The 27156-nt window shown below is 42.0% G+C and overlaps 2 protein-coding genes across 2 annotated transcripts; one reads left to right on the forward strand and one right to left on the reverse strand.

The window, feature by feature from the left end:
* Positions 1-78: 78 nt before the first annotated feature.
* Positions 79-8553, reverse strand: LOC311148310 (serine/threonine-protein phosphatase 4 regulatory subunit 2-A-like). The gene is made up of 9 exons (XM_084185231.1): positions 8335-8553; positions 7756-7837; positions 7287-7457; positions 7050-7143; positions 6694-6731; positions 5664-5738; positions 5213-5353; positions 3134-3408; positions 79-2980 (listed from the first exon to the last, which is right to left on the reverse strand). Exons 1-9 carry the CDS (start codon positions 8366-8368, stop codon positions 2622-2624), a joined length of 1269 nt encoding a protein of 422 aa, XP_084041357.1. The 5' UTR covers positions 8369-8553; the 3' UTR covers positions 79-2621.
* Positions 8554-17049: 8496 nt separating this feature from the next.
* On the forward strand, positions 17050-27094 carry LOC311148316 (eukaryotic translation initiation factor 4E type 3-like). Its single transcript, XM_084185241.1, has 7 exons — positions 17050-17399; positions 19839-19911; positions 20097-20191; positions 20314-20374; positions 20495-20561; positions 25435-25590; positions 25749-27094. The coding sequence occupies exons 1-7, from the start codon at positions 17236-17238 to the stop codon at positions 25793-25795; spliced, it is 663 nt and encodes a 220-aa protein (XP_084041367.1). The 5' UTR covers positions 17050-17235; the 3' UTR covers positions 25796-27094.
* Positions 27095-27156: the final 62 nt, after the last annotated feature.

Genomic DNA, 27156 nt, shown 5'->3' on the forward strand with positions numbered 1-27156 from the left:
AATGTATTCAAAAGATGTATTCATAGCTGGCAAAAGTTACTTAAAACTTTCTTGATACAAATTAAGCAAACTCCACACTTATAATGTTAGCATTTATTGCTTCATATGAATACTGTGTTGAAAGCCCAATCATTCAATTTACAGAGATGTCAATTGGTTTCACAAAGGCAGTGAACACATATTACAATCTACAAAATCTACTTTACAGAAATGTTTATCCTAATATATAAAGACAGTTGCAGAAACCGGTAAAGATATGGCAGCGAGTAAACTCTCAAAAGAAATCAAACAAGATTCTTGTTATTCCATGTGATCAATGACATTTAGTGCTGATATTGACATTTTAATTTGACAAATGTAGTTTGATTAAATTGAAAAGATCTTGTGAGAATTAAAGGACACCATGTTTTCATACCATTTGAGTAAATCGGACACAAAAACTGACAGTAAATGTGGTCAATAGACAAAAACATTCACTCAATAGTGTCAAACAACAGAAATCAGGAAATTGCCAATATTATTGTTTTCTAATGTTTTGGATTTACATAAGTATTCACACCCCTGAGTAAATACTTTGTAGAAATACCTTTGGCGGCAATTACAACTTTGAGTCGTCTTGGGTATGTCTGCTTCAGCTTTGCACATCTGGATTTGGGGATTTCCTCCCATTCTTCCTTGCAGATTTTCTCAAGCTCTGTTAAGTTAAATGGGAACCGGTGGTGAACAGCAATCTTCAAGTCTTTCCACAGATTTTCAATGGGCTTTGGCTGGGCCACTCAAGGACTTTCAAATTCTTGTTCTGAAGCCATTCCAGTGTTGCTTTGGCTATATGCTTGGGGTCATTGTCCTGTTGGAACGTAAATCTTCACCCGAGTCCAAGGTCATTTGCACTCGGAACAAGGTTCTCATCAAGGATTTGCCTATATTTGACGCCATTCATTGTTCCCGCTATCCTTACCAGTCTCTCAGTCCCTACCATTGAAAAGCATCCCCATAGCATGATGCTGCCACCACCACTGTGCCTGGTTTTCTCCAGACATAGCACTTTTTATTTCAGGCCAAATAGTTACATTTGTCTCTCATCAGACCACAGAATATTTTGCCTTATGCTCCATCTTTCATATGCCTTTTTGCAAACTCCAGGCCTTTGGTCACGTGCCTTTTTCTCAGGAGCGGCTTCATTCTGGCCACTCTCCCATAAAGCTCAGATTGGTGAAGCGCTGTAAAGACTTGTCCTTCTGGCAGGTTCTCTCATCTCAACCAAGGAACTCTGTAGATCTGTCAGAGTGGTCATTGGGTTCTTGGTCACCTCCCTAACCAAGGTCTTTCTTGCTTGGTTGTTCAGTTTGGTCGGATGGCCAGCTCTAGGCAGAGTCTGGGAAGTTCAATTTTTTTTTCAATTTCCCAATGATGGAGACTACTGTGCTCTTGGAAACTTTCAACACTCTAGAAATGGTTTTATACCACTCCCCCAGATATATGCCTCATCACAATTCTATCTCGGCCCCCTACGGACAGTTCCTTGGACTTCATGGTATAGTTCCTGATCTTACATGCACTGTCAACTATGCGACCTTACATAGACAGGTGTTTTTCAAAATCATGTCCAAACAATTTAATTGGCCACAGACTCCAATCAAGTTGTAGTGACAGCTCAAGGATGATCAGAGGAAGTTGGATGCACCTGAGCTCAGTCTGGTGTCACATAAAAGGTGTGTATACTTATGGAAGTTAGACATTTATTTCATTTTCAATAAATTTGCAAAGATTTCTAAAAATGTGTTTTCACTTTGTCATTATGGGGTATTGTGTGTGAATTTTTTTTTTATTTAAGCCATTTTGTAACAAAATGTGGAATAAGTCAAGGAGTATGAACATTTTCTTTAGGCACTATCTGTATTGTTCAATCATAGTGCCACAGTACATGAGGATTGGTTGCAATCCATGGTTTCGGTATGTTTACTTTGCAAGACTACCAAACTTGCAGGGCAAGGGCTTCCAGTGGTTTTATGGTACAGATGTGTGTCATGGACAATCCTTCATACTTTACATTCCAAAGTATGGACAACTACTATGCCAAAAAATAAAACATAGCTGTGAACGGTAGCTTTACCCAGGGAAAACCCAAGGCATCCCACAGATTCAGGAGACCCTAACTGGGCCGGCCAACATGAAACATTCACCACAGATTAAGATCACAACAAACACACAGAAGTGGCTGATCATTCTACATCACGTTAACCAAGCAGCTTTGGAATTGGAGTCTAAAATAGCAGTAAATATTAAAATGACAGTGATCCATGAGAGAAATAAAAACTATCAGGGTGATAAAAGCATTTAAATGTGTAAATGAATGCCACAGGCTTAAAAAAAACCTAACTGGAGGGGAACTTTTAATTATAAGTTCCAGTTTTTAAAACGGACGGATGCGTGGGTCGGGAGGTGGGTGGGTCATACAAGGGGTGAAGAAGAGACCTGAGGGTGAAAATCCTTGAGGCCTCACAAAAAGCCTCCCTATCCTGGGAGACTACAGGTCCATGGTCGTACAGAGATCTCCTGGGTTTGGTACAGTATCAATATCATACAGTGTAAAATAATGTTGGGGGGCCGTCGGCCTCAGGTTAGTCCTGTTCCATGGGCTCATCTGCCCTCTCTGGGCTTTCTGAACTGTTTTCTGCAGCAGCGCCGTCTGCCAACGACTCAGCTGTACTGCTGGGAGAGGCAGAGGGGACAGACTCTTCACTGGGTGCTCCTTCTCCATTGCTGCTACTGCTGCTGCTTACTGGGTCGCTGCAATCTCCTTCCTCCTGTTCCTCTAAACTCAGATCCTTCCCTGACTGCGCAAGCTGCTCCTCTGACTGGTCCATGGTGCTGTCACTCTTTAGACTGTGGGTGGGGCCATACTGAGCCTCCCTCTCTGATGTCCCTGCTGTCTCTTCCTCATCATCAAAGGGATCTTCTGTCTGAGTACTGGAGGGCTCTGGGGGACAGAGAAGGCAAGAATAATACCATTACATCCTTTCATAAATCAATTAATCAATTTTAGCGATGTTATTTTTAGATTTTTGTCACATTTTCCCTTCCACAATCATATAGTGTTATTTGAAAATGCCCCATTGTGCAAAACACATACCATGATCGTCTGTGGTGAGCATATCAGCAGACCTCTCTTTTTCTTCCTCAACAACATCTGTTGACGATTCGGGCATGTCTGATGAGCTTTGGGCAGGTGTAGGACAGGACATCTCCTTGTCTACCTTCTCCTCCTCGTCTTCCTCTTCATCCATGTCTTTGTCAAACTTCAGCCTCTTGACTTCGTGGCTCTCTGCCTCCGTTGCATCCTCTTCCGGATGCTTGGTCTTCATCGGACTGCTCTGTGTGGCATCACTTTCCGATACCGAGGAATCACTAAAGAAAGGGTCAAAAAATAAATAAATAGCCATTTAGCAGACGCTTTTATCCAAAGCGACTTAGTCATGTGCGCATACATTTTTACGTATGGGTGGTCCCGGGGATCGAACCCACTACCCTGGCGTTACAAGCGCCATGCTCTACCAATTGAGCTAGAGGACCACGTTGCTCTAATAAACTGCTCAAAAAAATAAAGGGAACACTTAAACAACACAATGTAACTCCAAGTCAATCACACTTCTGTGAAATCAAACTGTCCACTTAGGAAGCAACACTGATTGACAATACATTTCACATGCTGTTGTGCAAATGGAATAGACAACAGGTGGAAATTATAGGCAATTAGCAAGACACCCCCAATAAAGGACTGGTTTTGCAGGTGGTGACCACAGACCACTTCTCAGTTCCTATGCTTCCTGGCTGATGTTTTGGTCACTTTTGAATGCTGGCGGTGCTTTCACTCTAGTGGTAGCATGAGACGGAGTCTACAACCCACACAAGTGGCTCAGGTAGTGCAGCTCATCCAGGATGGTACATCAATGCGAGCTGTGGCAAGAAGGTTTGCTGTGTCTGTCAGCGTAGTGTCCAGAGCATGGAGGCGCTACCAGGAGACAGGCCAGTACATCAGGAGATGTGGAGGAGGCTGTAGGAGGGCAACAACCCTTTGTGCAAGGAGGAGCACTGCCAGAGCCCTGCAAAATGACCTCCAGTAGGCCACAAATGTGCATGTGTCTGCTCAAACGGTCAGAAACAGACTCCATGAGGGTGGTATGAGGGCCCGACGTCCACAGGTGGGGGTTGTGCTTACAGCCCAACCCCGTGCAGGACGTTTGGCATTTGCCAGAGAACACCAAGATTGGCAAATTCGCCACTGGCGCCCTGTGCTCTTCACAGATGAAAGCAGGTTCACACTGAGCACATGTGACAGACGTGACAGTCTGGAGACGCCATGGAGAACGTTCTGCTGCCTGCAACATCCTCCAGCATGACCGGTTTGGCGGTGGGTCAGTCATGGTGTGGGGTGGCATTTCTTTGGGGGGCCGCACAGCCCTCCATGTGCTCGCCAGAGGTAGCCTGACTGCCATTAGGTACCGAGATGAGATCCTCAGACCCCTTGTGAGACCATATGCTGGTGCGGTTGGCCCTGGGTTCCTCCTAATGAAAGACAATGCTAGACCTCATGAGGCTGGAGTGTGTCAGCAGTTCCTGCAAGAGGAAGGCATTGATGCTATGGACCGCCCGTTCCCCAGACCTGAATCCAATTGAGCACATCTGGGACATCATGTCTCGCTCCATCCACCAACGCCACGTTGCACCACAGACTGTCCAGGAGTTGGCGGATGCTTTAGTCCAGGTCTGGGAGGAGATCCCTCAGGAGACCATCCGCCACCTCATCAGGAGCATGCCCAGGCGTTGTAGGAAGGTCATACAGGCACGTGGAGGCCACACACACTACTGAGCCTCATTTTGACTTGTTTTAAGGACATTACATCAAAGTTGGATCAGCCTGTAGTGTGGTTTTCCACTTTAATTTTGAGGGTGACTCCAAATCCAGACCTCCATGGGTTGATAAATTTGATTTCCATTGATAATTTTTGTGTGATTTTGTTGTCAGCACATTCAACTATGTAAAGAAAAAAGTATTTAATAAGATTATTTCATTCATTCAGATCTAGGATGTGTTATTTTAGTGTTCCCTTTATTGTTTTGAGCAGTGTATATGTCTTATATAACATTTACACGTTATCAGTACATTATATTTCTGCTGACAGTCATCTGGCATTCACACAATGCTAGTTACCTGACAACATGCTCCTCCTCTTGTTCTGTGAGTGGCTCCTTATCATCTGTGCTGTCAGGGACACCGTTTGTAGCCAGAGAGGTGGATAGCGATAGCTTTGGTCTGTTCAGTGGCCTTGGGGTGCCTGGTCCATTTACATTCCTACCGTAAGGAGAGGAATAAATCTCTGCATAACTTAATACACTTTCATACAGTCAAATGTTGTTGCAATTGAATCCACGTTGCAATTGAATCCAATTAATAACAAGGAGATTAATTCAAGCAACACTACAGTGCCACCTACTGTCTGACTATCATATTTGGTATGAGTAAATTAGTAATCCTTCTCCACCTATGTTCAGGGATCCCTGGAAAGAAAGACTTCTGGGTTTTATTGGAGTTCCTTACCCCTGTTTTATGTAAATAAATTGTACAACTGAAAGTTAACCATTGACAAGTAGGTATCTCTCACCTTTCTGAATAAATAGAGGTATTGCCAGGGAACATCACTCCATTCATTCTGTTTACACTGGTTGCCCCATTTTTCCTTTAAAAGAGGCAGAGCGAGTCAACAAATCCAAGTGATTGTTAGCTTTAAAGGTGCTACACAAGATTTTTTTGAATTTTTGCATTGTAATTTTAGAAAATGTCCATAATATATCTGGCGCTAATGGTAGAATGATAGTGTTTCACAGTATTACTTACCCACAAGTGTTGTGATTGGCTGTGATATTCGCCTATTGATTTCTCTCACCGGTGCGGCATCTGTTGTAAAACTAGGATAGCTGTTCTGACTTTGTGGCTGTGTTATCTATTGGAAATCACTCATTTCTTGGTTGCTAAAATCCTACACTGTTTGCTCAATTTCTGCTTATGTGAGAAAACAAGCACTGAATATTGTTGGGAATCATTGTACCATCTAAATCGCAGTGAAATGTGTTTTCAATAACAAAAAAATATCACTTTTACAGCTGTTTGAAGCTGGTGGACCAAAACCGCTGTTTGAAGCGGGTGGACCAAAAACGAAATAAACGTTAGTTTTGATCCACCAGCTTTTTTGTTATTGAAAATATATTTCACAGCGATTTAGATGGCACAATGATTCCCTACACTATTCAGTGCTTGCTTTCTCACATAAGCAGAAATGGAGCAAACAGTGTAAAATTTTAAAACCAGTAAATTAGTAATTTCCACTAGATAACACAGCCAAAGTCAGAACAGCTTTCCCAGTTTGACAACAGATGCTGCTCCGCGGGAGAAATCAACAAGTGAATATCACAGCCAATCACAACACAAGCGGGTAAGTAATACTGTGAAACACTATCATTCCACTATTAGCGGCAGATATATTATGGACATTTTCTGTAATTACAACGCAAAAAAATCCAATGTGTACGTTAGCGCCTTTAAAGCTGACCCCAACTTTAAAGTACGTTTTGCTATAAAAAACACTTTAGGTATAAGCTAAAGGGGTAGGTAGAGAAACATGACAGAATACTTACTCTGACGTAGGATACACACAGCTGACCACCATCACATTCTGCAAAACATAAACAACGCCATAAATCCCCAAGCATTTATATTGTATACTAATACAAGCAATTCTAACTAGTTTAAAAATATATATATAAAAAACACTGGGCCATGCGAGAAAACATTATTCACTCAAATCAACACAAGGACACATTTTAGTCATTTAGCAGACGCTCTTATCCAGAGCGACTTACAGTTAGTGAGTGCATACATTTTCATACTGATGTATACTGACGTATGTGACATAGGTATTCTTACTAGGCTTAATACCCTGATTCAAACACCCATTAAGAGAACTAATCTCAGTAGAAGTGATGATACTTACCTTCTCCACTCCCCTGAGGAACTTGTCTGTTCCTGTGTAGTTCCTCTTAGGCTCAGTCAGTAACTCACACAGACGCTGGATGGTGAACGGAATCCTGGAAAATATGGATATTTGTCAAGAAGGTATACTTTCCTCACCGTGGCTGTATACTAGGGCTACACAAAGACATACTGGTAAAACAAGCAAAAGGATCGTTTTTATTAGACGTTTCAGCACTGGATAGTGGAGGATACTCACCCATTGTATCCTTCTACGATTTTGAGAATCCTCTCCTTCATCTCTTCAAAAGGAATGTACTCCACATTAGGATTGGCTGGCCCTCGCTGGTCTGGTGTCGAGGCTCTGAAGTCATCCATTACTTTCTCAAGTTTAAACAGGAAATAACTTTTGAACTGTGACCATGAAATCCTGGAAAAGATGGGAGACCAAAAAGTTATCCTCTAGTTCAGACACATTGTAACCTATCAAACAGAGATGCAGCCTTGATGTTGTGATAACTGCCAGTCTTGGGACCACACAATGATGTCTCCTCAAACACAGCCTTGGTTTTGGTAGCATATCGAGATTTCAGGAATATGACTATCCATGCGTTGTAATTTACCCATTGTGTAATTTACCAGTCCTTTTATTTCTATCCTGTATTGACACATTGTCTACTCATTAGAAAAGTGGCTGGCACCGTGAGGCTCATTTATCAGACACTCACATCGTTTCTCCGGTTTTGGCGACATGACACAGAAATTTATCCAGGGCAGGACAGGCATCTTTCTTCCCTTTCTTCTCGAAGTCTGAACGTAGATGTATGGAAATAGAAAAGACTCTTTCAAGTTATGTGCAGCGTTGCAGTGCAGGGTAACGTTAGCGGTCAGCAATAATTAACTGCAAGGCAACCACTGCGTTAGCGAGCTAACAGTACCTAGTTAGAACACTTAACTAACTAGACATGGTCAACATAAACTAGGTTACAGCGACTTTCTAACTATGCAACTACAATGTGGGTAAAATAGCTTCAACACAACACACTTATTCACATACGTTTTTAATTATACAAGTACAGTAACGTTATCAAAATAAAATTGGCCTAGCGCGAGTTAGCTAGCTAACAATTTCGACTGCTAGTTACAAGCTAGCTAGCTAAGTTAGCATCCAACCATACATTTAGACATTAAAACCGGCATCCAACGAGTAGAATATATGCAGCTACTTAACATTACGTTTGGCAATTCAAATGTAGCTAGCTAATCATGTACAGATACAGAAAATCTGCAAAAGCGAGTTGACTTACCCGTAAAACCCTCCAAAAGTGTGTCGATTTCCATGGTTGTAACGTAAGCTATCTTATGGCAAGCGATGTCCCCTACACAACAGTGACAGGAAACAGAAAAAGCTAGCTACCGCTAGCTAGCAACAATGCATCCCAGTAAGTTTATGGCGCCGTTTATCACACACACACTTGCTAGCTAACGTTAGCCACCCACACAACTGGGCATGTTCAACCAGAGTTTCTCTGGCAAACTGGGCTTCTTCTTCTTTGGGATTGGGTTGGAGGATCGCATCCAACTTTTAAAGTGCGTACACCGCCACCTACTGTACTGGAGTGTGATGCCAGTCACCTCCTACCTACAGTTGAAGTCGGAAGTTTACATACACTTAGGTTGGAGTCATTAAAACTCGTTTTTCAACCACTCCACACATTTCTTGTTAACAAACTATAGTTTTGGCAAGTCGGTTAGGACATCTACTTTGTGCATGACACAAGTAATTTTTCCAACAATTGTTTACAGACAGATTATTTTGCGCACATTGTATATAGATGTTCTATTGTGTTATTGACTGTACGTTTTGTTTATTCCATATGTAACTCTGTTGTTGTTGTTTTTATCGCACTGCTTTGCTTTACCTTGGCCAGGTCGCAGTTGTAAATGAGAACTTGTTCTCAACTGGCTTACCTGATTATATAAAGGTGAAATACATGTTTTTTGTTGTTGTTTTTTTTCACTTACAATTCACTGTATCACAATTCCAGTGGGTCAGAAGTTTACATACACTAAGACAACTGTGCCTTTGAACAGCTTGGAACATTCCAGAAAATGATGTCATGGCTTTAGAAGCTTCTGATAGGCTAATTGACATCATTTGAGTCAATTGGAGGTGTACCTGTGGATGTATTTCAAGGCCTACCTTCAAACTCAGTGCCTCTTTGCTTGACATCATGGGAAAATCAAAAGAAATCAGCCAAGACCTCAGAAAACAAATTGTAGACCTCCACAAGTCTGGTTCATCCTTGGGAGCTATTTCCAAACGCCTGAAGGTACCACGTTCATCTGTACAAACAATAGTACGCAAGTATAAACACCATAGGACCACGCAGCCGTCATACCGCTCAGGAAGGAGACGCGTTCTGTCTCCTAGAGATGAATGTACTTTGGTGCGAAAAGTGCAAATCAATCCCAGAACAACAGCAAACGACCTTGTGAAGATGCTGGAGGAAATGGGTACAAAAGTATCTATATCCACAGTAAAACAAGTCATATATCAACATAACCTGAAAGGCCGCTCAGCAAGGAAGAAGCCACTGCTCCAAAACCGCCATTAAAAAGCCAGACTACGGTTTGCAACTGCACATGGGGACAAAGAACTTACTTTTTGGAGAAATGTCCTCTGGTCTGATGAAACAAAAATAGAACTGTTTGGCCATAATGACCATTGTTATGTTTGGAGGAAAAAGGGGGTTGCTTGCAAGCCGAAGAACACCATCCCAACCGTGAAGCACGGGGGTGGCAGCATCATGCTGTGGGGGTGCTTTGCTGCAGGAGGGACTGGTGCACTTCACAAAATAGATGGCATCATGAGGAAGGAAAATTATGTGGATATATTGAAGCAATATCTCAAGATATCAGTCAGGAAGTTAAAGCTTGGTCGCAAATGGGTCTTCCAAATGGACAATGACCCCAAGCATACTATGGAGGACTAAAAGTGCCACAATTAAATAAATAAATACACCATTAAATAATTACTTAAATGTGTCATTAATTAATTAAAATTAGAATTAAATACATAAATGTGTAATTAAATGTATCATTAATTAATTCAAATACCGATTCATTTTATGTAAAATACATATATAATTATTTCACTATTTACATTTACATTTCATGATCCTGCATTGCAGTGATTCATGAATTACTTAAAACTGTCAAACTGACCCATCAAAGTCAGTGGGCGGGGCTAACGCGAATCTAGTCTGATCCATTGCTTTGGTCTGAAGTAGAGTAGGCCAACCTGGATAGAGACAATGGAGGATCTCCGTGAACTTTCCAGGGAGTTGGTTAGAGACATTTTAAACTTAGCAGAGGATGTAGAAGCAGGACCTGCTGACATTAGCCGGAATTGATTTGTCTTGGCTTGATGCAGAGGGTAACCAATCAGGCGTTAGGTTCCGCCTACCAACTTTTGATGGGTCAGTTTGACAGTTTTAAGTAATTCAGGAAGCACTCCAACGCAGGACCATGAAATGTAAATGTAAATAGTGAAATTATTATATATGTATTTTACATAAAATGAATCGGTATTTGAATTAATTAATGACACATTTAATAACACATTTATGTATTTAATTCTAATTTTAATTAATTAATGACACATTTAAGTAATTATTTAATGGTGTATTTATTTATTTAATTGTGGCACTTTTAGTCCTCCATAGCATACTTCCAAAGTTGTGGCAAAATGGCTTAAGGACAACAAAGTCAAGGTATTGGAGTTGCCATCACAAAGCCTTGACCTCAATCCTATAGAAAATGTGTGGGCAGAACTGAAAAAGCGTGTGCGAGCAAGGAGGCCTACAAACCTGACTCAGTTACACCAGCTCTGTCAGGAGGAATGGGCCAAAATTCACCCAACTTATTGTGCGAAGCTTGTGGAAGGCTACCCGAAACGTTTGAACCCAAGTTAAACAATTTAAAGGCAATGCTACCAAATACTAATTGAGTGTATGTAAACTTCTGACCTACTGGGAATGTGATGAAATAAATAAAAGCTGAAATAAATCATTCTCTCTACTATTATTCTGACATTTCACATTCTTAAAATAAAGTGGTGATCCTAACTCCTAAGACAAGGAATTTTTACTAGGATTAAATGTCAGGAATTGTGAAAAACAGAGTTTAAATGTAAACTGCTCAAAATAATTAAGGGAACACTAAAATAACACATCCTAGATCTGAATGAATGAAATAATCTTATTAAATACTTTTTTCTTTACATAGTTGAATGTGCTGACAACAAAATCACACAAAAATTATCAATGGATATCAAATTTATCAACCCATGGAGGTCTGGATTTGGAGTCACCCTCAAAATTAAAGTGGAAAACCACACTACTGGCTGATCCAACTTTGATCTCTGAGGGATCTCCTCCCAGACCTGGACTAAAGCATCCGCCAACTCCTGGACAGTCTGTGGTGCAACGTGGCTTTGGTGGATGGAGCAAAACATGATGTCCCAGATGTGCTCAATTGGATTCAGGTCTGGGGAACGGGCAGGCCAGTCCATAGCATCAATGCCTTCCTCTTGCAGGAACTGCTGACACACTCCAGCCTCATGAGGTCTAGCATTGTCTTTCATTAGGAGGAACCCAGGGCCAACCGCACCAGCATATGGTCTCACAAGGGGTCTGAGGATCTCATCTCGGTACCTAATGGCAGTCAGGCTACCTCTGGCGAGCACATGGAGGGCTGTGCGGCCCCCCAAAGAAATGCCACCCCACACCATGACTGACCCACCGCCAAACCGGTCATGCTGGAGGATGTTGCAGGCAGCAGAACGTTCTCCACGGCGTCTCCAGACTCTGTCACGTCTGTCACATGTGCTCAGTGTGAACCTGCTTTCATCTGTGAAGAGCACAGGTCGACAGTGGCGAATTTGCCAATCTTGGTGTTCTCTGGCAAATGCCAAAAGACCTGCACGGTGTTGGGCTGTAAGCACAACCCCCACCTGTGGACGTCGGGCCCTCATACCACCCTCATGGAGTCTGTTTCTGACCGTTTGAGCAGACACATGCACATTTGTGGCCTACTGGAGGTCATTTTGCAGGGCTCTGGCTGTGCTCCTCCTGCTCCTCCTTGCACAAAGGCGGAGGTAGCAGTCCTGCTGCTGGGTTGTTGCCCTCCTACGGCCTCCTCCACGTCTCCTGATGTACTGGCCTGTCTCCTGGTAGCGCCTCCATGCTCTGGACACTACGCTGACAGACACAGCAAACCTTTTTGCCACAGCTCGCATTGATGTGCCATCCTGGATGAGCTGCACTACCTGAGCCACTTGTGTGGGTTGTAGACTCCGTCTCATGCTACCACTAGAGTGAAAGCACCGCCAGCATTCAAAAGTGACCAAAACATCAGCCAGGAAGCATAGGAACTGAGAAGTGGTCTGTGGTCACCACCTGCAAAACCAGTCCTTTATTGGGGGTGTCTTGCTAATTGCCTATAATTTCCACCTGTTGTCTATTCCATTTGCACAACAGCATGTAAAATGTATTGTCAATCAGTGTTGCTTCCTAAGTGGACAGTTTGATTTCACAGAAGTGTGATTGACTTGGAGTTACATTGTGTTGTTTAAGTGTTCCCTTTATTTTTTTGAGCAGTGTATTTGGCTAAGGTGTATGTAAACTTCCGACTTCAACTGTACATTAAATTATCTTCATTAGTCCTGTTCCTCTAAGAAATTGAAATAGAGCCCTAGACACCACTTCCCTCCCCCCACTACACTACTCAAACCCTAACCCCTTCCAGCCTCTCTAACCCTTTTACACAATCTTTCCCTATCTACCTCATACAGTTCACAAAATATCAACACATGCTCCACCTTTTCCTCCACTAAACATTCATCACACAGACTTGTTTCATGTCTCCCCATCATCCACAACGTGGCATTCAAACCAGTGTGCCCAACTTCCTCTCTCCTACCTCCCATACTCCCCATCTCTTCCAGTTTTGAAACTGCAGTAAAAGTGCAGTAACTGCAGTCGACTATGGTATTTTGGACACAGTGATTGCAGAATAAGTGCAGTGTACTGCAGTTATACTGCATTGTAACTGCAATTACATTGCAAAATTACTGCAGTAAAAAAAACGGTGTTATTTTGGACGCAGTCTTTGCAGCATACTGCAGTTATACTGCATTCTAACTACAGTTATACTGCACTCTGACGGCAATCTTTTTTGTAAGGGATTGTTCCCCTTACTACTAGCATTCCACTCCCTTTGCCAAAGATTGAGCCCTTTTGCCCGGATCAAGAACTTGACTTCCCTGCGGCCCAGCGGGACCTGAATATCTGCCCCCTCTCTCCTCACAGGACTCTTAGCCACCACATCGGTATTCTCATTACCCTCCACACCCACATGGGCAGGCCCAGCAAAAGCTTATCACCACTCCCATCCTCTCCAATCCCATTAACAGCCCCATCATCTCCACAAACAAGTCTTCCCTATCTGACCCTAACTGTCTTCACACTATTCAACACTGCAGCCGAATCAGAGCAGATCACCACTGAGTGGTTTCACCTCCTCCACCCATCTCAAACCTATAATCATGGCCATCAACTCGGCCGCATACACTGACACATAATCAGTTAACCGCTTACATACTCTAACATTGAAATCTGGGATATACACCCCTGCCGCCCACCCTATCACTGACTGGATCCTTTGAACCATCTGTATACAGTGGGGAGAACAAGTATTTGATACACTGCCGATTTTGCAGGTTTTCCTACTTACAAAGCATGTAGAGGTCTGTAATTTTTATCATAGATACACTTCAACTGTGAGAGACGGAATCTAAAAAAAAATCCAGAAAATCACATTGTATGATTTTTAAGTAATTGATTTGCATTTTATTGCATGACATAAGTATTTGATCACCTACCAACCAGTAAGAATTCTGGCTCTCACAGATCTGTTAGTTTTTCTTTAAGAAGCCCTCCTGTTCTCCACTCATTACCTGTATTAACTGCACCTGTTTGAACTCGTTACCAGTATAAAAGACACCTGTCCACACACTCAATCAAACAGACTCCAACCTCTCCACAATGGCCAAGACCAGAGAGCTGTGTAAGGACATCAGGGATAAAATTGTATACCTGCACAAGGCTGGGATGGGCTACAGGACAATAGGCAAGCAGCTTGGTGAGAAGGCAACAACTGTTGGCGCAACTATTAGAAAATGGAAGAAGTTCAAGATGACGGTCAATCACCCTCGGTCTGGGGCTCCATGCAAGATCTCACCTCGTGGGGCATCAATGATCATGAGGAAGGTGAGGGATCAGCCCAGAACTACACGGCAGGACCTGGTCAATGACCTGAAGAGAGCTGGGACCACAGTCTCAAAGAAAACCATTAGTAACACACTATGCCGTCATGGAATAAAATCCTGCAGCGCACACAAGGTTCCCCTGCTCAAGCCAGCGCATGTCCAGGCCCGTCTGAAGTTTGCCAATGACCATCTGGATGATCCAGAGGAGGAATTGGAGAAGGTCATGTGGTCTGATGAGACAAAAATATAGCTTTTTGGTCTAAACTCCACTCGCCGTGTTTGGAGGAAGAAGAAGGATGAGTACAACCCCAATAACACCATCCCAACCGTGAAGCATGGAGGTGGAAACATCATTCTTTGGGGATGCTTTTCTGCAAAGGGGACAGGACGACTGCACCGTATTGAGGGGAGGATGGATGGGGCCATGTATCGCGAGATCTTGACCAACAACCTCCTTCCCTCAGTAAGAGCATTGAAGATGGGTCGTGGCAGGTCTTCCAGCATGACAACGACCCGAAACACACAGCCGGGGAAACTAAGGAGTGGCTCCGTAAGAAGCATCTCAAGGTCCTGGAGTGGCCTAGCCAGTCTCCAGACCTGAACCCAATAGAACATCTTTGGAGGGAGCTGAAAGTCCGTATTGCCCAGCGACAGCCCCGAAACCTGAAGGATCTGGAGAAGGTCTGTATGGAGGTGTGGGCCAAAATCCCTGCTGCAGTGTGTGCAAACCTGGTCAAGACCTACAGGAAACGTATGATCTCTGTAATTGCAAACAAAGGTTTCTGTACCAAATATTAAGTTCTGCTTTTCTGATGTATCAAATACTTATGTCATGCAATAAAATGCTAATGAATTACTTAAAAATCATACAATGTGATTTTCTGGATTTTTGTTTTAGATTCCGTCTCTCACAGTTGAAGTGTACCTATGATAAAAATTACAGACCTCTACATGCTTTGTAAGTAGGATAACCTTCAAAATCGGCAGTGTATCAAATACTTGTTCTCCCCACTGTATATCCTTAAAAATGAATAAAACCGATTATCTATATATCTCTCCACACACAGTCTCATGTCCTCACCCCATTCTCTGCTGCCCTCAATCATGTCCACATCTATACTTGGCACGGAGGAACGTTCCCCAATGCAATTAACGGCCCTATCGCTCTCTCCCCCAGTCCATATTCTACCACCTTCTGCCCGATTGTCCACCCGTACGCCCTCTGCTTACCCCCTCCTCGCTCCTAGCATTCTCCAGTTGCCGTGACCGCAGTATGTCCTTCTGAACTCTCTTTCAACCTCGCCCAGTATGCTAATGCAAGTGTGTCCCGCTTTATCCTCAGTGGCAGAGGCCCACTATCCACCTGCAATACCTCAACAGGTGTCGTCCTGAAGGCTCCCACACACAATCTTGACTGTATCGTATCCAGGCACTGTAGTACCGTTTTGGCTGCCGATCCATATACAAGGCACCCATAATCCAAAGACGACCTGATCAATGCCTGGTACATATACAACAGTGTTTGTCTATCCGACCCCCAATCATATCCTGCCACTGCCCTCATGAGGTTCAGCACCTTCCTACACTTAATTTCAATATACTCAACATGGGTCTTCCACGTAAGCCTCTCATCAAACCACATACCTAAATACAATATACTCAGACACCCTACCTATATCCTGACCATATACAGTGGCTTCGGAAAGTATTCAGACCCCTTGACTTTTTCAAAATGTTGTTACGTTACAGCCTTATTCTAAAATGGATTAAATAACAAAACATTTCTATATATAACAAAACACACAATACCCCATAATGACAATGTCAAAACAGGTTTTTAGAAATGTTAGCTAATTTATTAAAAATAAAAAACACAAATACCTTATTTACATAAGTATTCAGACCCTTTGCTATGATACCTTATTTACATAAGTATTCAGACCCTTTGCTATGAGACTCGAAAATTGAGCTCAGGTGCATCCTGTTTCCATTGATCATCCTTGAGATGTTTCTACAACTTGATTGGACTCCACCTGTGATAAATTCAATTGATTGGACATGATTTGGAAAGGCACACAACTGTCTATAAAAGGTCCCACAGTTGACAGGGCATGTCACAGTAAAAACCAAGCCATGAGTTCGAAGGAATCGTCCGTAGAGCTCCGAGACAGGATTACGTCGAGGCACAGATCTGGGGAAGGGTACCAACAAATGTCTGCAGCATTGAAGGTCCCCAAGAACACAGTGGCCTCCATCATTCTTAAATGGAAGTTTAGAACCACCAAGACTCTTCCTAGAACATGTGACAATTCGATTTTATTTTATTATAAAGGGCATTTATAATGTTCATTCACACATTCAGATCATCAATCTATTTTATATTGGCAGATGCAATTGTCACTGAAAATATCAGTCATGCTTAGATGTTGTAGTCTGAGTACCAGTTTGTTTACTTCATTCTACTCTTTGACACTCCTGTCATGCTAATCTTTGGCATAATGACATCGTGTACAAGGAGTGGAGTGTTAGCTAAATGAAATTAGATGTTTAAGGTCATGATGCGGATGATTGAATATTATGATCGTTCTGATGATTTAGCCATATTTATTGTATTAATGTTTGTATAATGGACTGTGAAAAGTATAGAACAAATACATTGTATAATATTCCATTATATTATACAGCATCGCGACTGCCGCTTATGACAAGAACGTTTGGCCTGCAGACAGCAAGGCGTCATCATTTTACTGTTGTTGTGGCTGCAGACCCGTGAAGCGACGAATGAGTCAGCAGAGTAGGCACTTCCTATATAATCAAAAGGTGAAACGAGATCTTTTAAAAACAATCAAATCGATTATTTTTTACGAGCAAGGAAATGGCAGTTCCTGCTGTCCCGAAAATGCAATTGAACAACACAGTAAGTCAAAACTCCCCAGAACATAACATCCATATTGACGAAAGAGAATTGGAGAACATCACGAACAACGATGGAAACGGCACTCTCCCATTACATTCTCCGTGGACTTTTTGGCTTGATAGGTAAGCTCACCATTTTATCATTACGTGGATTTAATAGCGATTCTTTCTATGTTTTCATGGGATGAGTTTGTGTCAACAAAACTGCGTTTGGGATAGCTAGAAAGGCTTCTTGCCAAAACAAAGGAGGAGGCCTTGCAGACAGTTCTGCGTATAACGCCGCAATAAGGCAAGATGACTACCATATTCATTATACATTAAATGATTATTACATTTGACTATAAGCCTGTGTTTTTGCAATCACGATACATTGTTTCTTATTCCTCAGCTGATTTGATGCCATGCGCACCATTAGTTAGAACATTTTCTCAGAAGCTCAGTCTTCGATTCATTGTAAAACTTCAGATCACTGCTTCACTGTATTTGCAAATATGATTATATTATGGGAGGTGTACACATGATCTGCAGAAATTGGACTTTGTCTATTTTCATGAACACTGTGAGTGCTTGTATATGGGGCATAGTTTGTTTACCTCTTATGTAGCCTGTTTTAAGTGGGGAAAGCACTTGGCCCTCAACACTGATTTGTGCTAAATATGAAAGCATTTATTTCCAATCTCAAGACTAAAAGTCAAATCATAGGCTAGTCTGTTTTTGTTTAGGCTACTGCCATCCATTGACGCTGTAATGTGGGCAATTTTTCTCTGTCTTGGTTTCAATTTAGACCTAGCTTTTTTCTAATAAAAAACTGTGCATTGTGATGGATGTCACAATAATGGCCATAGATTATCTATTTGCATATACAGATCTTTCCTTTCAATGTGTTTTATTGAAATTATGTATCTAAATCAATGTACTGCTCTGGCCAAGAGAGAATGAAGACAATTTAAAATGGGTCAGTCTTGTTTACTGCTGGGCTAGAGTCCAGTGGAAAGGGGGTTGACACCTGATCGCCGACCTGGCTGCTTTGAGCACTGCTTTGAGCACAACCTCTCCTCACTGTTTTGGCTGAGTTATCTAGTAAGGCCTGTTCACAGAGTTGGAGAACTACTGTACTAAGGCTTGCAATATGTACCAAACTAAACTAAACTAAAACTGATAGATCATGCCAGATGCAGAGTTATAAATTAGTTTAAATATTGATGTTTTGTAGTGCTGAGCGATAACTGCTTTTTGAGGTCAGTTCTGTTTCGGTTTTTGAAAAATAATCACGGTTTTCAATTTAGGTTTCGATAAAAAACCAACAATAAATGCATTATGTGGGTTCAATGTTGTAACAACACAGAATAAAACATTGATGGTAATGGCTGCCCAATACTATGACTTATTAGGCTCATGATTGATTCACATTACTTTACTTTAATAAAATATTTCAGTAGTTGTGTATATTTTTATTTTTTATTTTATTACTTATTATTTTATTCCAAGTCATCATCTCATCTCTTCTCAGGCAGTAGCAGCCAGCCAGCCATCTATCTCTGTGCTCCCCAAAGAGTAATCCTTCAGGCTAGTCGGCTAGCCTAGCTGGCTAGCTGCCTGCTGTCTGAATAAATCACAATTTCAGTAGTTCTTCAAAGTATATAAGACATAGTTTTAAGACCGCTAAATAACAACTCTCAATCAATTAGATGTATTGTCGGGTAGAGATACCTAAGCAACCACTCTATCCCTCTCGTGTCTCTCTATTGGTCTTCCTCTCTGTGTCTGTCTGCCGGCCCCACCACTGAGGTATAATAAGAACTGGAGACTGCGTCAAAGAGGTCCGACCATTGTTTTCAAGGTAATCTACTCACGTTCGCTTAAGTCGATTCATGGACCGTCTATATCTGGGTTGCATCCGGTTTATACAGACCAACATCACATACGCACTAGCACTCAGTGCGCACAGAGAGCAGCGCGAGCAGCGACAACATCATCACATCATCCAAAAACATGGCAGACATTGGATGAATATAAAATGCTAATATCTTTAGTCATCACCTTTGTGCACAAAACAACACTGAATAATTCAAATTATTGTCGCTGAGGACAAATTTTTTCCCATCACTCACAGCCAAAGTTATTAACATTTTATATTCATCCAATGTCTGTCATGTTTTTGGAAGACGTGAAGATGTCGTTGCTGCTCGCACTGCTCCCTGTGCACACTGAGTGCTAGTGCGCATGTGATGTTGGTCCATATAAACCGGATGCAACCCGGATATAGACGGTGTAGGCGAACGTGAGTAGACACAGTCTCCAGTTCTTATTATACCTCGGTGCTTGGGTCCCACAGGCTTGCCTGGCAAGAACCAATGAGAACAAGCAGCTGTAGGCGCAATGGATTCTGGTCATTGTAGTTAAGGACCACGTTTTTTGCGCATAACTATGATGAGTTGGATAACATGTCTCAGAGAGAAATCTCTCTAGAGAAACGCCATCGGTCAATTCGTTATTTTACAAAATGAAGAAGATTTCAGTTAATCGCTCAGCACTAAAGTTTTGTTTGGATATTTCCTACAGATCTTTACCAGGAACAACCGCAGCAGAATGTGAATCAGGTCTGAAAAAAATCTACACTGTGCAAACAGTTCAGGTAAGGTTTGTGTGTTAGTTGAGAGGTTTAAGAACTGCCTGCATCACATCATTGCCACATCATTGTAAATACACATGTACGGTACTTCTTTATGTTATGGCTTTGTGTTTATCAGTAATAAGGCAACAATATACATTTGATAATCATGGTAAAGATCCTATTTTTCCTCCCATCTTTTTGAATAGAGCTTTTGGAGTGTGTACAACAATATACCTGGCGTGTCCAGCCTACCACTGAGATGTAGCTATCACTTAATGAGAGGGGAGAGAAGACCACTCTGGTGAGCCTAACTCACCTAACTCACCTAATTCATACATAAACACATAAGTCTATGCATAATTCTATGTGTAAATTCTATGACCTTTTATTTACTCTCTGCTATGCATTTTCTATTTCATCCAGGGAAGAAGAGAGTAATGCGAAGGGGGGAGTTTGGAAAATGAAAGTACCCAAAGAAAGCACTGTAAGTACGATAAATGTAATCTGTTATGTTTTAATCATTCATACAAATGTAATTTATAATGTTTGTTGAGTAAATGTGTGTAGTATTGGTTACATACTCAATGTGTCTTCATTTCCCCAGCCTGCTGTATGGAAGGAGTTACTGTTGGCCACTATTGGGGAGCAATTCACTGATTACTGTGCTTCAGGTAAGAGTGTGAAGAGAGAGAGCATTGTTTGCAGTGTCTTTCAGACTCCAACTGTGGGTTTTGGTCTACATGGTCTGTTGTCAGCTTGTACAGTCATGTACAGTGAGGGGAAAAAAGTATTTGATCCCCTGCTGATTTTGTACGTTTGCCCACTGACAAAGACATGATCAGTCTATAATTTTAATGGTAGGTTTATTTGAACAGTGAGAGACAAAATAACAACAAAAAAATCCAGAAAAACGCATGTCAAAAATGTTATAAATTGATTTTGCATTTTAATGAGGGAAATAAGTATTTGACCCCTCTGCAAAACACGACTTAGTACTTGGTGGAAAAAGTATCTTTATTGGCAATCACAGAGGTCAGACGTTTCTTGTAGTTGGCCACCAGGTTTGCACACATCTCAGGAGGGATTTTGTCCCACTCCTCTTTGCAGATCTTCTCCAAGTCATTAAGGTTTCGAGGCTGATGTTTGGCAACTCGAACCTTCAGCTCCCTCCACAGATTTTCTATGGAATTAAGGTCTGGAGACTGGCTAGGCCACTCCAGGACCTTAATGTGCTTCTTCTTGAGCCACTCCTTTGTTGCCTTGGCTGTGTGTTTTGGGTCATTGTCATGCTGGAATACCCATCCACGACCCATTTTCAATGCCCTGGCTGAGAGAAGGAGGTTCTTACCCAAGATTTGACGGTACATGGCCCCGTCCATCGTCCCTTTGATGCGGTGAAGTTGTCCTGTCCCCTTAGAAGAAAAACACCCCCAAAGCATAATGTTTCCACCTCCATGTTTGACGGTGGGGATGGTGTTCTTGGGGTCATAGGCAGAATTCCTCCTCCTCCAAACACGGCGAGTTGAGTTGATGCTAAAGAGCTCGATTTTGGTCTCATCTGACCACAACACTTTCACCCAGTTTTCCTCTGAATCATTCAGATGTTCATTGGCAAACTTCAGACGGGCCTGTATATGTGCTTTCTTGAGCAGGGGGACCTTGAGGGCGCTGCAGGATTTCGGTCCTTCACGGCGTAGTGTGTTACCAATTGTTTTCTTGGTGACTATGGTCCCAGCTGCCTTGAGATCATTGACAAGATCCTCCCGTGTAGTTCTGGGCTGATTCCTCACCGTTCTCATGATCATTGCAACTCCACGAGGTGAGATCTTGCATGGAGCCCTAGGCCGAGGGAGATTGACAGTTATTTTGTGTTTCTTCCATTTGCGAATAATCGCACCAACTGTTGTCACCTTCTCACCAAGCTGCTTGGCAATGGTCTTGTAGCCCATTCCAGCCTTGTGTAGGTCTACAATCTTGTCCCTGACATCCTTGGAGAGCTCTTTGGTCTTGGCCATGGTGGAGAGTTTGGAATCTGATTGATTGATTTCTTCTGTGGACAGGTGTCTTTTATACAGGTAACAAGCTGAGATTAGGAGCACTCCCTTTAAGGGTGTGCTCCTAATCTCAGCTCGTTACCTGTATAAAAGACACCTGGGAGCCAGAAATCTTTCTGATTGAGAGGGGGTCAAATACTTATTTCCCTCATTAAAATGCAAATCAATTTATAACATTTTTGACATGCGTTTTTCTGGATTTTTTTGTTGTTATTCTGTCTCTCACTGTTCAAATAAACCTACCATTACAATTATAGACTGATCATTTCTTTGTCAGTGAGCAAACGTACAAAATCAGCAGGGGATCAAATACTTTTTTCCCTCACTGTAGAATGAGTCTGTCAACCACACAGAAGAACTCTGTGAAATGCCATGATCATCCAACAGTTTCCGGTCCTTTCCTCCGGATGCCATCCTGTTCTACATTCCTCAGATTGTTCAGGTCCTGCACTATGACAAGATGGGCTATGTGAGAGAGTACATCCTGTGGGCGGCCCAGAAGTCTCAGCTCTTGGCCCACCAGTTCATCTGGAACATGAAGACTAACATCTACCTGGACGAGGAGGCACACCACAAAGACCCTGACATCAGGGATCTGTTGGAGGAGATGGTTGAGGAGATAATAGGCTCTCAGTCTGGTGCAGCAAAATACTTCTTCCAGAGAGAGTTTTACTTCTTTGACAAAATCACCAACGTATCCGCCATCATCAAGCCCACCCCAAAGGGAGATGAGAGGAAGAGGGCATGTCTCAAAGCTCTGTCTCACATCAAAGTCCAGCAAGGCTGCTACCTGCCCAGTAACCCAGTGGCCATTGTACTGGACATTGACTACCAGTCTGGAACACCCATACAGAGTGCTGCCAAGGCCCCGTACCTGGCTAAGTTTAAGGTGAAGCATTGTGGGGTCAATGAGCTGGAGAAGGAGGGTCTGCGTTGTCAGACTGACTCCCAGGACGTGGAGCCGGTCGAAGACGTAGCTCGCAGGATTGTCTGGCAGGCCGCCATCTTTAAAGTGGGAGACGACTGCAGACAGGATGTGCTGGCTCTCCAGATCATTGGTCTGTGTAAGAACATCTTCCAACTGGTGGGACTGGACCTGTTTGTGTTTCCCTACAGAGTGGTAGCTACCGTCCCTGGGTGTGGTGTGATCCAGTGTATCCCAGACTGTAAATCCCGTGACCAGCTGGGCAGACAGACAGACTTTGGGATGTATGACTACTTCAGAAACCAGTATGAAGACGAGTCCACTCTGGCCTTCCAGAAGGCGAGGTATAACTTCATCTGTAGTATGGCTGCTGCTCTTCCTGCTACAAATCAAAGATAGACACAACGGGAACATCATGCTGGACAGCAAGGGACACCTTATCCACACAGACTTTGGCTTCAGTTCTCCTGGTGGTAACCTGGACTGGGAGCCAGACATCAAGCTGACTGATGAGATGGTGATGATCATGGGAGGCAAGATGGAGGCCATACCTTTCAAATGGTTCATGGAGATGTGTGTCAGGGTATACCTGGCTGTCAGGCCCTACATGGATGCAGTGGTGTCTCTAGTCACTCTGATGCTGGACACTGGACTACCATGCTTCAGAGGATAGACCATCAAACTGCTCCAGCAGCGATTCGTCCCAGTATGAGTGAGAAGGAGGCAGCTGCTTTCATCATCAAGGTCATCCAGAGGTGCTTCCTCAGCAGCAGGAGCAAGACCTATGGTATGCTTCAGTATTACCAGAACCAGATCCCATACTAAAGACCTGCTGTAGTATTGTCACATTCTGAAGACCTGGGACCTGTCTGATATGAGTCCTCATTCCCTATATAGGCAGTAACCTCTGCTTTAGACAGTCTGTAAGGTCAGAGGTTGTCCTATATACAAAGTAATTATCCTCGGCTTGCTAGCTAGCTAGCGTCCAGCAACTTGTGCACTTTATAGATCATTGTATTTCACCCACCTGATTGGACCCTGATCAAGAGCTGTTATACTAGACTAGAGAAATCACACTAACCAATCAATCAACCAAACACACAACCTCTATCTGAACTCCAATACAATCAGCAAATCTCACGGTCATCAATGTCTTGATGCAATCACATACTAAGTGTGTGTGTGTGTCTGTGTCCGTGTCCAGTAGTCAAAAGCGATAAGTAGATCTTCTCTCGGGGGACATTTCTAATGGTGGCGCTAGTGACTATATCTGTCTTGAGTCAATCACATACTGTGTGTGTATCCGCTCCAAGGTAGTTGGGTCCAGTCCAGAATAAACCAGTGTTGTTTGTTTACCTACTAACCCACTAACTCTGCATGTCTCACGACCAGACCTTCTAGTAGTAACGTCTTACATGGATTTAGTAGCGGTCTTAAACAGGTGTGTGTGAGATTCTGTTTGGAGACATTCCTCTTTCTGCACAAATAAATATTTTATTCACCTTAAACCCTGTACTTGAATCTCCTCGATTTGCGTTTAGTATTACGATGGTGGTGGTGACGATGACAACCCCAAAAGCAATTTCTCTAAACCTTGGCACAAACAGAAGGGTAGTATTACATGACAACTACACTCCTCTGATGTTATTACATTTACATTTGAGTCATTTAGCAGACGCTCTTGTCCAGAGCGACTTACAGTTAGTGAATAAAAAAATATATATATACTGGCCCCCCGTGGGAATCGAACCCACAACCCTGGCGTTGCAAACGCCATGCTCTATCAACTGAGCTACATCCCTGCTGGCCATTCCCTCCCCTACCCTGGACAACGCTGGGCCAATTGTGCGCCGCCCATGAGTCTCCCGGTCACAGCCAGCTGCGACAGAGCCTGGATTCAAACCAGGATCTCTAGTGGCACAGTTAGCACTGCAATGCAGTGCAGTGCCTTAGACCACTGCGCCACTCAGGAGTATTATGTTATTATGTTAAGATGTTACCTTGTTAATGTGTGTCAACATATGAGATTGCTGTGAGAATCCCTTCAAAAAACCTGTTGTCGTCACGCTGTATTTATATCAACTTTCGGTCTTTATGAAGATGTTTTACTTGATAGTCTGTAAAGATAATTAATCTTACATCTGTCTATCATTTTAGATTAGATGGTATGTATTATTTTTGTTCTGAATGGATATGTTGTTATATAATTATATATATTATTATTTTACTTGGATGTATAAGATGTCTTTGTAATATAACATAATATAACGTGGGCGGCAGGTCGGCTAGCAGTTAAGAGCATTGGGCCAGTAACCGAAAGGTCGCTGGTTCGAATGCCCGAGCTGACTAGGTGAAAAATCTACCGATGTGCCCTTGAGCAAGACACTTAACCCTAATTGCTCCTGTAAATCGCTCTGGATAAGAGCATCTGCTAAATGACTAACATGTAAAGTTGTAAAAAGTTTACAGCTTTACAATATTCCATTGTAAAGTTGTACCTCAAAATACTCAAGGGTATTGATGTGTTTATCTGAAATGTTTTTTTTTCCTCTGGTTGTGTTTCAGAGGATGAGGTGGTTGGCGTTAGTGTAAGCGTTCGAGACAGAGAAGATGTTGTTCAAATCTGGAATGGAAATGCCTTTTTTGCTAACGAAGCAAACATCCTAGGAAGGATCTATGAACTTCTTCCACAGATAACTTTTAAAGCAGTATTTTATAAGCGTGAGTACTTTCAATCTTGTATGACATTCACATGCCATGATAAAATCAAGAGTAGAGTATGTGCTAATCCACTCCATCAAAACAACGTTACTCTTCCCTTACTGTTGTCATGAGAACCTTGATAATAGTGTCTGATGAATGAGCCTATTCTATTTCAGCACATGAGGAGCACCATGCCTTTGAAGGAGGTCGCCCAAGACATTAGCACGCTTTGCACATTTGACACTTTGTTGTTTTTGGTCTGAGCTCTACTGTCTTTTGTAAATGTGATATATAATTACTTCAGTTTGGGCAGACAGAACATTTTAGGATGACTTATACATGTTCTTTAGTGTTTGTTTTTTATACAAAGATATTTAGCTAAACCTGAAGAGGACAATAGATTCTAGAATGGAGAGTATTTTTCTCAAGCCAGTATTATTCATAAAGTTTTTTTCGAAAATGTTGCACATTCTACATTTGTTTGTTTGTTGGAAGTTTTTGTTGTTTTTGGCGGGTGGGGGAAAGAAAGCTGTTAACTTTTACTAGTTGTTAAATTTGTTAAATGACACCCAACTTTTTTACAAAAACAAAATCACCACTCTGTGTGGTACCAAACAAATGCTATAGTTTAGTTTACCCTGAGTGATTTGGTAATAGCAGTGGGTCATTGTACAAACACACTCAATTGTTGTTTCTGAAATGAACAACAGGCCTTTTTCGTAATGAACAGGATTGCTATTACAGTATCTTCAGTTCACTAATGCTGATTTCTAAGTTCTGCACTCGTTTATTATAAGCTACATAGTTGTGGTTTAATCAAGGAATATAGACAACGCCTAGATGGGGATCAGTTTTCTGAAGAAGAGATATTGCACATATCAATTGTTACCCTTACCTGACTGAAGCATATCATTAACAGAGAAAAGTTTATAATTTTTTTTCTTTATTTTCCACTTTTGTGTTTATTATATTTCTATCATGAATATTATTCTCATTTAAGTCCTACAAACTTTAAAAGAAAACCATTTTGAAATTTAAAAAACGGTATGATGTGTGAACCATGCTTTGGGTTGAATGAGTACTTATCTTTACCAAAGACCTTTCTAACCCTCTCTCTCTGTCACGTGCATGCGCATGTTCCCTGCCAAGCTTTATACATTTTGTAACCTGTTGGTTGTAATTGACATCAGATAAGGTCTCTGTAGTTTATTGATGACATTCTCTGTGACTCAGGTCATCCATGTTCAAACACTAAGCACATTAATTAGTGACGTTTTTGTAGAAATAATAATCTTACATAATGTACTGGACTTTCATGCAGTTTTTACTATAGCTCCCAGTCAAGTTGAGATCTCAACCTGTTGTTAATCTCTGGAATGGTGCCTTGTGTTTTCCTTGGATTTCAGTCTTGAAAGTTGTTTATTTTTAACATATTGAACCAGTGAAAATGTAAAATCAATATTGTTGCCGATAGATTTTGAAATGTTGAAAAAATAAAATGCAAAACAATCATGCCTTGTTATCTATGGGCTCTGGTGCTGTTTTTGTTTGTTTTTTAATCAGGTGGCTGTGATGTCATCAAAT

Source organism: Coregonus lavaretus (assembly GCF_964263955.1).
Source record: "Coregonus lavaretus genome assembly, chromosome: 20".
Classification (NCBI taxonomy): Eukaryota; Metazoa; Chordata; class Actinopteri; order Salmoniformes; family Salmonidae; genus Coregonus; species Coregonus lavaretus.